Source organism: Anoplophora glabripennis, unplaced genomic scaffold (genome assembly GCF_000390285.2).
Source record: "Anoplophora glabripennis isolate ALB-LARVAE unplaced genomic scaffold, Agla_2.0 scaffold217, whole genome shotgun sequence".
Taxonomy (NCBI): Eukaryota; Metazoa; Arthropoda; class Insecta; order Coleoptera; family Cerambycidae; genus Anoplophora; species Anoplophora glabripennis.
Window position 1 is genome coordinate 674,523 of NW_019416331.1, and position 11,197 is coordinate 685,719.

The 11,197-nt window shown below is 31.7% G+C and overlaps 2 protein-coding genes across 3 annotated transcripts in view; one reads left to right on the forward strand and one right to left on the reverse strand.

Annotated features, from left to right (window-relative positions):
• Positions 1–28: 28 nt before the first annotated feature.
• Positions 29–5,967, forward strand: LOC108905330. 2 transcript variants are annotated; one of them, XM_018708152.2, is made up of 5 exons: positions 29–184; positions 250–873; positions 926–1,016; positions 1,098–1,226; positions 4,595–5,967. In XM_018708152.2, the coding sequence occupies exons 2-5, from the start codon at positions 268–270 to the stop codon at positions 5,026–5,028; spliced, it is 1,260 nt and encodes a 419-aa protein (XP_018563668.1). In that variant the 5' UTR covers positions 29–184; positions 250–267; the 3' UTR covers positions 5,029–5,967. The 2 variants fall into 2 exon arrangements, with proteins under 2 accessions (XP_018563668.1, XP_018563669.1); XM_018708153.2 differs by having other exon boundaries at positions 29–873.
• LOC108905328 overlaps positions 5,216–11,197 on the reverse strand; it is a 13,305-nt gene continuing 7,323 nt past the window's right edge. The window contains exons 5-9 of the mRNA XM_018708147.2: positions 9,893–10,035; positions 7,847–7,971; positions 7,474–7,690; positions 7,053–7,209; positions 5,216–6,948 (exon numbers count right to left, since the gene is read on the reverse strand). Of these exons, the coding sequence (XP_018563663.1) occupies positions 6,816–6,948; positions 7,053–7,209; positions 7,474–7,690; positions 7,847–7,971; positions 9,893–10,035 (775 nt within the window). The 3' untranslated portion in view covers positions 5,216–6,815. The remainder of the gene's footprint in view (positions 6,949–7,052; positions 7,210–7,473; positions 7,691–7,846; positions 7,972–9,892; positions 10,036–11,197) is intronic.

The window sequence follows — 11,197 nt, forward strand, 5'->3', positions numbered from 1 at the left end:
CATTTCAAATGATAATCCACATATTATTTAATAAGACAATTATAGGTTATGATAAAGTGATAAACACAATTTAAAACAGATAAAATAATTCTTCACAAAGTTCTCTGAAAACAAAGGTTTATTATTTACACATCAGTGGTAGAAAGTTATGTTTAATTAATAATGTAACTGCTGCCAAAAATACGTAAGATTGTTATTTTTAGTTAGATATAATTATTACCTGTTTTATTAACTGAAACCATTTTTCAGTCAAAAAGTATTTTTAAGATGAAAATATTGATTGTTTTTTTACTCTGTATCCTGTCTCAAGTTTTATCACGGCAATGGGTTGATCCTCACGATATGAATACAAATGCAAAAAAGTATTTGAAGAGGTCATCAAGTACAGGAGGTTTAACTAATAGAAGAGAGGACTGCAATGTAAATATTGAAGAAAATAATTCTTTGATATATCTAAAACGAGTCATTAATTTGCTATTAAATTCTGCTAACATAAAAAAGGGTGATTCGTTAGAATACCGAGGACATATACATTTCAGTATTAATCATGATGATTTAAATTTTTTAAAACGTTTCACTACTGTGCAGGATGAAAAGATCGAAGATCTTAGAAAGTTGGATGGTATTTTAAGCAAGAGCTTGGAACGAAGCTATTTGGATATCATTTCTAGTACGTTTTCATCTGCAGAAGAACAAATTTACCAATTGATTTCCAGTCCAAATTGTTTACCACTATTGGCTCTCAGTTTCTGCTTTCCTTATATTGCTTACAACTTGTTTAAATCAAATTTTTCCGTATGGCTCGCCTTCCGTTACTTTGTATTGATGGTTGTCATGATTGATTTTGTACAGAGGTATCAACAACTATCTCAGGTTTAACCAGAAATCCATTTTAATATCAACTTTATTTATTGATTCGTTACAGGATGCCGAAGAACACAACATGAATTTGAAATATTCTTTGAAATGTGACACCACCAAAATGACTTGGACTGAATATTTTAAATTTTTGACAAGTAAGTAATTTTCAAATAAACATTTTTTCTTGATTTAGACTGACAGTGACTTTCCCAAACTAAATAATGAAAATACTTTAGGTCATGAAGATTGTGAAAAAAAAGTTGTGTCTCTTCTTGAGGTTGGTTTGAGTCAAGTGAAAAGTGTAATAATTATACCATTATCTGCTGTAGGAACAGGGATGGGGAATTTTGCCTCAGAATTATGGGGTAAGTAGATCGTAATCATCAGTTAAACTAATTGGCAATTAATAAACCGGTCCTTAGAGGTGTGCAGTTGGTAATGTACTAGTTTAAATGAGCCGAACTAGTTCACCATGAACTACATATTAATCAATAATCTGTGGTGAACTATATAGTCATCTATACATATAGTTTTTACTCTCTTGCTAGAAAAATGATATGGAATAAAGACAAATAGATATGGCATAAGGCATTTTATTATTATTAGCTAGAATACATAAGATTCTTAAAGATTCTAAATATACGGTGTGAGAGCCAAGTTTTACAATGAGGCCCGGCCTCAGGTGTGTAAATGGTGTTAACCGTAAATGAATGAAATAAATCAGTTGTTATTTGAAACTATAGCTTCCTTAAAATTGTAAATCTCAAGGCGGCTACATTCTTCTTTAGGTGGAAAGGACCACAAACCTTATGGGAAACTCCGTTCGATCAATTTTAATGAAATTTTGAGAATAGGTTGTTTTTGTTATGAGGAACAAAAGTCTTCATTGGCCCAAAGTTCGCTAATGGACAGTTTCGGAGATATNATATTAATCAATAATCTGTGGTGAACTATATAGTCATCTATACATATAGTTTTTACTCTCTTGCTAGAAAAATGATATGGAATAAAGACAAATAGATATGGCATAAGGCATTTTATTATTATTAGCTAGAATACATAAGATTCTTAAAGATTCTAAATATACGGTGTGAGAGCCAAGTTTTACAATGAGGCCCGGCCTCAGGTGTGTAAATGGTGTTAACCGTAAATGAATGAAATAAATCAGTTGTTATTTGAAACTATAGCTTCCTTAAAATTGTAAATCTCAAGGCGGCTACATTCTTCTTTAGGTGGAAAGGACCACAAACCTTATGGGAAACTCCGTTCGATCAATTTTAATGAAATTTTGAGAATAGGTTGTTTTTATTATGAGGAACAAAAGTCTTCATTGGCCCAAAGTTCGCTAATGGACAGTTTCGGAGATATTCGATGTTAAAAGTTGATAATGCGAATGCGTCTCAAGCACGTGTTTAAGTGCTTATTAGTCACGTAAAAGCTCCATGAAGCTTAAAAACTGTATAATAGGTATATATTCGTCTAGATAGTGCGTATCCATTCGTTTGTGTGAGTGTGTGCGTGTGTGTGCGTATGTGTGGTAGAGTAGGTAGTCGAAACAACTTTGGGATACAGTTTCTCGCGTGTTTTTAAATCAGTATTTCAAAATATATATCGAAAAATAGGATGTTTTAAATATACTTATTCTATTAGAAAAAAAAATTCTTCTTTATTTAACATCGTAGTTTAGATATCCAACTGTGAGTAATCTATCGATATCGATAGCAGAGAATATTTTAATGTGAAGATATTAGAAATATACTATTATTTATGAGTACCTCAAATATTTATAAATGTTGAAAAATATCAGTTTCGTTGGACTTATTGTCAAATAGTTCTTAATTGATGTTACTGTTCAAATACCATTCACTTGCAGTTTTTGGTGTTATACTCCCGATATTGCTTTGGTCATTTTTTCATAGGTGTGTTCATTTTATAATTAGCAGTTCAGCTTGTTGCAATATAAATGGCTTTCAGATTACAAATACAACGTTACAGTTGCGATCAGGATATGGTACATTTAAATAGAGTGGTAAATGTAGATGTTTTTGGAGATATTGCTATAAATCGACAATACGTCGCAGGTCTCCCTACAGCAATAGTTACACCTGAGAGTCGAATATGTAATAATTGCTCTATCTACTATTTCAAGTTCACGACGAATAGTTTGGAAGCAATTATTACATATTCAGGTCTTGGGTGTAACAATTGCTGGATGCAGACCTGTGTCATTTTGTCGATTTATAGCAATATCTCCAAAAACATCTACATTTACCATTACCACTCTATTTAAATGTACCATATGTCGCGGGGCGAAAGTCCGATTGCAACTATGACATTGTATTTGTAGTCTGAAAGCCATTTATATTGCAACAAGCTCAACTGCTAATTAAAAAATTAACACACCTGTGAAAAAATGACCAAAGCAATATCGGTAGTATAACACACCAAAAACTGCAAGTGAATGGTAATTGAACAGTAATATCGATTAAGAAGTATTTTAATAATAGTATAATATATCTAATATCTTCACATAAAATATTATCTGCTATCGATATCGATAGATTACTCACAGTTGGATATCTAAACTACGATGTTAAATAAAGAAGAATATTTTTTTCTAACAGAATAAATAGGTATATTTAAAAACACGCTATTTTTCGATATATATTTTGAAATACTGATTTAAAAACACACGAGAAACTGTATCCTAAAGTTGTTTCGACTACTCTATCTTGGGTGTTACTCTGGAGTTACTTTAGATACGATCATATGCTAATAACTCAAATGAAATATATTATTGATTGAGAAGAATGGCTAAGTGTGCTGACCAGATTGCACGTGAATATAGAAGTATTACTATAGCATTACTCCGAGCCTCTTCGTTTATTTGTTTATGAAAAGAATACACATACACGCACGCACGCACGCGCACACGCACACGCACGCGCACGCTCACGCACACACAAACGAATGGATACACACTATCTAGACAAATATATACATATTATACAGTTTTTAAGAAGCTTCATGGAGCTTTTGCGCGACTAATAAGCATTTAAATACGTGCTTGACACGCATTCGCATTATCAATTTTTAACATCGAATATCTCGAAAACTGTCCATTAGCGAACTTTGGGCCCACGAAGACTTTTGCTCCTCATAACAAAAACAATCTATTCCCAAAATTTCATTAAAATCGACCGAACGGAATTTCCCATAAGGTTTGTGCGGGGTCCTTTTGTTGAAGATTATGTTAACAATTTTTTTATTCGAAAGGTAATAACACAATGTCATTTCCCTCTCCTTGACTTGGCATACTGCAAATTTTTTTTCGTTTATTAAAAATTGTGGAAGAAAAAGCGCAACTTCCTGCAAAAGTAAAAAATGGGCGTTTTTTGGATATTATTTTAGATAAAAAAATAAAATGAATAAAAACTAAAATAAAACAAATGAAAATATACCAGGTATGGTTACATTTTTAAATTTGTATATCAAATTTAAATATAAATAGATCTTTACAGAAATGGTATGAAGGGATTTTGTTCAATGTTGTTAGATTGTGATATTTAAAAGTTTCATCTATACCTGTAGATATATAAATCGAGTGAATCAATTTAAATATGATATAAATTTGTCCACCAAGAATATGGTATGGAAATATGTATGAAAGTTTTATGTATTTTCCTTTCAATAGCGAATCTAAAGTTGGCTTACAAGTAACGATTTATTTCAGAGAATTTACCATTTCCATGGAACATAATCATTTTTCCTGCAATGCTGATATTCTGCGCCATACTTACCGCCATCTTTATGACGACTATAAACAATACGCCATTTAAATTCAACATAATGCACCTGCTTCATTTGGAGTTTGGGGACAAAAAACAGACTATTACAGGCAAGACATTGGAAAAATTGTTGGACGCCGTGAATCATAGACCGATGTTGCAGGAGGTGCAATCTGCCAGCAATAAAACTTCACCAAGAAGGAAGGTCAAAAGTGCTAAGGATGCATCACCTAATAAGAACAATGTAGCTAAACCAGTTAAAAATGTAAAACAAATTGAAGCAAATCAGCTATCTAACCAGGAAAAACCTCAGGATTTTGCTGAGCAAAAACAGTCAAAAACTGTATGTGAACAAGATATTGCAGGAAATAGCGATTAAAATTACGTGATCAAAAACTTTTATTAATTTTTTGTTAAATATTACAATTTTTTTTACAATATAGATTTTAACAATGAATGTTTTTTTTTTTATTTTCGGTTTCTTTTCCTATTCTTGTCTTTTATTAATTTCCAAAATTTTATTCTTGGGGTAGAAATATACAAAAATTAAAAGAAAATACACTGCGATTAGAAAAATAAGTTTATTTCATACATGTACAGCATGTAATTAAAACACTTGGCCATACTTTAATGGCCGATTCTATAACACAATTTAACAGGAAAAATGTACACCTATCAAGATACAGGGTGTTTAAAATTAATGAAAATATGTCAACCTACCAAGAAAAAAAAATTCAGAATTTTTTTTTCTATGAACGTTTTCAAATAATATATTTGACTGGTTATAAACTGGTTTTTCTTTCTCTCGCTCTCTCCCCTTCCCTCTTTCACCCTCCCTTTCGCCCCGCCTCACTCACAAGTCAGTGGACAAAAATATTTCCAGTGTAAATTGTTCAAAAGGGTTTGAAGAACAAAACTAATTAAAACTTTTTTATCATGAGCAGTATATGTTGGAAGATTTTTATCTCCCATAGCTGTAAAAAGATTTGTAAGTAATAAAAAATTCAAGCTTTATGCCAAGTGGGACTAAACATCGAATTATTTTTAAATAAAGTATTTTAAATAATTATTTTTAAATAAAATTAATGTTTGTTCAAGCAGTTACGTTATGTATGAAAGAAACTATTATTTACATTAGCATCCTTTAACTGTTTTTTTTTTGCATCTCGATGGACACTGTATATTTTCATTAATCTCGAAAATAAAATGTTTTTGAACACTTAGAGCATGTCCCCACACAGATGAAACGACTTGTATGATAATGAGAAATGCTGGTATTGGAAACTAGCCTCCAAAGATTCAGCTTGGCTTGTTTGTGAAACAAAATCCACTATATCAAATCCGTAAAGCCTCGGAAATTCAGAAACATTTGATTTTATTCACCTATTCACCAATAATGTGCCATTTTCGTATGTAACAAATGAGACAAAATGTTATAAAGAAATACTTTTCCGAATAACTCTAATTTACTCTATCATTCTGAGAAATTAGAAAGGGTAATTACTTTATGGTGAAAAAGGGTATGCTGGATTTTACGTATTTGAAATTATTGCAGATTTCCTTTCACAAACAGGCAGGATTGATTTCCAAAAGGAAATTTTACAGTTAGATGTAACTGTTCAAACGCGGAATAACAGCTGACCCCCTTCGCTTTGTCACCGTGGACCCGCAGTATCTCCCTTTACATGCACTGTAGGTTGCCTACAATTCATGTATTTGTAATGCATGAATATTACAGTGGCGGCGTACACAAGAATTGAAGTGCAGCAGCATATTCTAAGAAAAATTTATCACTACCCAATTTCATACTATTATTAATCTAAATATGAATTATTAAATACGATTAAATAACAACTTTTCTAGCTTTTATTGTAGCAAATTCTTCGATAATATCTGTAGTGTCTTGTTCATGATGGGAAGGTCTTAAAAAAAAATTGTTTTCATATAAAAAATTTTTGTTAACATGGTGGGGGCCCCTAGTTGGTAGGGTCTGTAGGCTGCAGCCTACACCAGCCTATAGCTAAATCAGGTTCTGATATTTGTTATTTAATACTATTTTTTTTGCAATTCGATGTTTGTAAAACCGTAAACCCAACAAATTTAATTTAAAATACGAGTAAAAAAAGACCTAGTTTAAAAATGGTTTGGTTTTTAATTTTTTTCTAATTATCTTCTTTTGTTTTGACATGGAGCTGTCATAGTCTCAACAAAGTCGTCTGCAAGTTGAGATATCGTTATGTCCCTTATGCACGTATTTTTAATAGTCTTGGATATGCATGTAGACACTTCTGTTAATGACCTGAAAAACATTAATCGTAAAATGCTGTTTACTTAGTCCACAGCAGTAGCACATCAATAAGGAATCACTTTTGATGGCTACTTTGTCATTTATAACAAACTTACTCGCAAATTTGAGATTTTGGTGGTAAAGTAATTATATTATTTGTAATAGTGAGCTCGTTTAAGGTTGTATTTGAACAGCTGTAGAGCTTCTTTTGTACTTCATCATTACTTAAAGTTCTCATACAACTGGTAAGTTCTGCACTTGGTTGTCCACCGGCTGCAACAATAATTTATTATTATCGTTAATGTATAGAAATGCATAAGAATACAAATCTAATTAGGAATTCCTAAAGAATTAATTTAATTTCAAAGTTAGGCAACCAACAAAGCCATACAAGCTATACTTGCCGTATTTCTGGTTGCATAACCATGCTAAAGAAAGGGTTATTTAAAGATTCAAAATAGGATATGCGACGGATAAACTAATCGATTTAAATTTAGACAAATCGAAACTAGTTTCTAAATAATTTGCTCAACTTACCCATTATTTTACCATAATTTTTGTAGATAAATCCGTACAAGGACTGTATTAATTCAAGAATAAAGTCAGCAAAGTACTTTTCTCCTTCTGCCAAGCAGTTTTTCAGAGCGTTTCGATAATCATTTGTGCAATTTGATAGGTTACTTTGATAAATATTTGAGGGAGTTCCGAATATTCTGTGTTTCATAAAACAAGCTCTGCTATTGTTGAACGATGTCTACAAAGAAAATAACAAAAATCATACAAAATTAGTATGAACTGTGAATAACAAAAATAATTTGATAATGGATGCTCTGAATAAAAATGTTGGTATTTATTTTTTTAAGACTATCAGAATCAGTTAAAATCCAACAAGATGCATTTTCATACCTACCTCTAAATTTTCAAAGGCTCCATCTCCCCCGTTTTTTTGACAGGTTGTCTTCATCTTATGCTCCAAACTTTCTCTAAATTGGTCCTGGGTTATTGTCATCACATTCCGTACTGCTCTTTTTAAGCCTTAAAATATATTACAATATTTCAGGTTTTGCGTTAAAATGAAAAACAATTGAAAAATTAATTTAAAGTTTCAATATTTAAAAAGTAACTCAAGCTAAAGGTGTCGGAACCTTTCCAACCGCATGTGCACAACAAAACTCAACATTTAATTGATTTTCATAGTAAAGATGTACCTCCAACTTTAGGACATCAAAAATAAATTTAAAAAATAAATTGCAGTACCTAGCTATATAAATACTGCAAACTAAATTTGAAGTGGGAAATATATATTTTGATTTTGTATAAATAACTGATTTATTTACTGCAAACCGCAACGCTCAAAAATAATATGAACAATTAAACATTGAGTTTATAAGTTAAATGTGAATAACAAGACACAGAAAACTGATATTTTAAGTTAAGAGTTCGGTCTAATGTCGGTAGCAATACACGTACAGTATAAACAATTTTGTGTTATGCGCAAATGTGTGATATCAATATTTTTCAACAGTTTACTATAAAAATTATATTAAATCCCATGTTCTACACAACAAACTGTACCACTGACTAAAATCCATATATGTACACATTTACAATTCACCCCGTATACTACAGATATAATTCATACGTTTGTTATAAATATATTGAAAAAATATGTTACCTAATGGGATTACTTTGTAAACATTTGAAAGAAAAATATTAAAACTGAAATTATAAATAATAATTAATGCTATTCTTAGTACTTTGATCATTATCTGATAATAATGTTAGTAAATACAGATTCCTGTTAAAAATATTATATGAATAATTATTGAATAAACAACAGAACGTCGATAATTATGNCTTCATCTTATGCTCCAAACTTTCTCTAAATTGGTCCTGGGTTATTGTCATCACATTCCGCACTGCTCTTTTTAAGCCTTAAAATATATTACAATATTTCAGGTTTTGCGTTAAAACGAAAAACAATTGAAAAATTAATTTAGACTTTCAATATTTAAAAAGTAACTCAAGCTAAAGGTGTCGGAACCTTTCCAACCGCATGTGCACAACAAAACTCAACATTTAATTGATTTTTATAGTAAAGAACTTTAGGACCTCAAAAATAAATTAAAAAAATAAATTGCAGTACCTAGCTATATAAATACTGCAAACTAAATTTGAAGTGGGAAATATATATTTTGATTTTGTATAAATAACTGATTTATTTACTGCAAACCGCAACGCTCAAAAATAATATGAACAATTAAACATTGAGTTTATAAGTTAAATGTGAATAACAAGACACAGAAAACTGATATTTTAAGTTAAGAGTTCGGTCTAATGTCGGTAGCAATACACGTACAGTATAAACAATTTTGTGTTATGCGCAAATGTTTGATATCAATATTTTTCAACAGTTTACTATAAAAATTATATTAAATCCCATGTTCTACACAACAAACTGTACCACTGACTAAAATCCATATATGTACACATATACAATTCACCCCGTATACTACAGATATAATTCATACGTTTGTTATAAATATATTGAAAAAATATGTTACCTAATGAAATTACTTTGTAAACTTTTGAAAGAAAAATATTAAAACTGAAATTATAAATAATAATTAATGCTATTCTTAGTACTTTGATCATTATCTGATAATAATGTTAGTAAATACAGATTCCTGTTAAAAATATTATATGAATAATTATTGAATAAACAACAGAACGTCGATAATTATGTTTATTTTTAGTAGATGATGTTATTCATACCGCAAATTGCATGTAAAGGCATCACATAGAACCCATAAAGGTGGATACGAGTGTTTATACCATGCAGAAATAAGGCTATGCAGTTTAGTTATTTAAATGTTTATTGATATATCTAATAATCGAATAGTGACTGATGAGAAAAGCATTTAATTGTCGAATAAAATCATTTTGTGCAACGTACTGATACTTCTTTTCGTTTTGGCCTCTTTGCAGGCGGTTTTCTTCACAAAGCGGAACAAGGCGTCGATTACATTGGCGGGCGTAGTGCTAGAACAATGGTCCTCTAAATCCTTCACAATGCAGTTCTGGATCGTTGTCAAATCACTGCAAGAAAAATTATGTGTACTTGCAAAATAGGTGTAGAAATAAAAATTTAGGATACTTTTAATTTTTTTAAATTGCGAGTGTTGCGATAAACAACTACTCTGCGGGCTATATGCCCCGACCAGCGTTGAATTATACTCGCAACATCTCATCAATGATGAGGACCAATAAGTCCGAAATAGGTCTATGTCTGGTGGGTTAAACTGACGAACGATCCTAGCTGTGGTACTAGGTGATCCTACTGTGGTAGTATAATTCAATGCCGGTCGGGCATATAGCCCTCGGGGTTGTTGTTGTTTCTCGCAACACTGGCAATTAAAAAAAACATTTTGTTTTCGCTTAGTTGGCGACGGTCGTGCAAATAAGTACTTGGTAAATTTTAGCAGGTCGCTTCCTACTAGTAGTAGCCATTAGAATGGTGTAGTTGGGAAGTAACGCGATAGATGGAGACATTTGCTCTCTGTGTGTAAGTAACTGTCGATGTTTGACACCGACCATCCTGTGGAGCAGAAATCGCGAGCGGATCCAATTTTCAGCTATGTTTCGAATTGATTTTATCACCCACGTTTCGAATTCACAGCGTTCCAGAGAAACTGAAACTAATACTGATGTTCACAGAGCGTCCACCGATGCCCCTCTCGAGATGACCAAAATTTCACCCCGGTTTTTTCCGCGGAAACGCCAGGAATACCACTAAATCTGAACCGAGATAAGAGAGGCTTACATAAATTAAAAATAATAGCTAGATTCATGTCGAAGAGTAGTGCCTGAGAATTGGCGGAGCTAACATGAAGCGAGATCGAACGTTGACGTAATATTGACAGTTGGTAGAAGGAAGCGCAAAAACAAACGCTTGGGGGGGGATTTCTGGAAGGAAGCCTAAATAGTTGAAGATAGGTAGTTGAAGTTAGAACAGTGTGCAGATAGGTAGCAAGACGATCAGCGGGCAGTGTGTCAAAAATAGTGAAAAATTAAAATTGTTTAACCGGTACTAGTTAGCAGGTAATTATTCTCTAAGTACTTTGTTGTTAATTGTTCTATGTAATCTTATGGTTGTGATGATTATAGATGTTTCATGATAATAATTCTGTATATGTTTAGCCTTCATTGTCTTACGCTCAGGGGCGTATATTTTTCTAAGGTAAAATTGTTACAATTATTA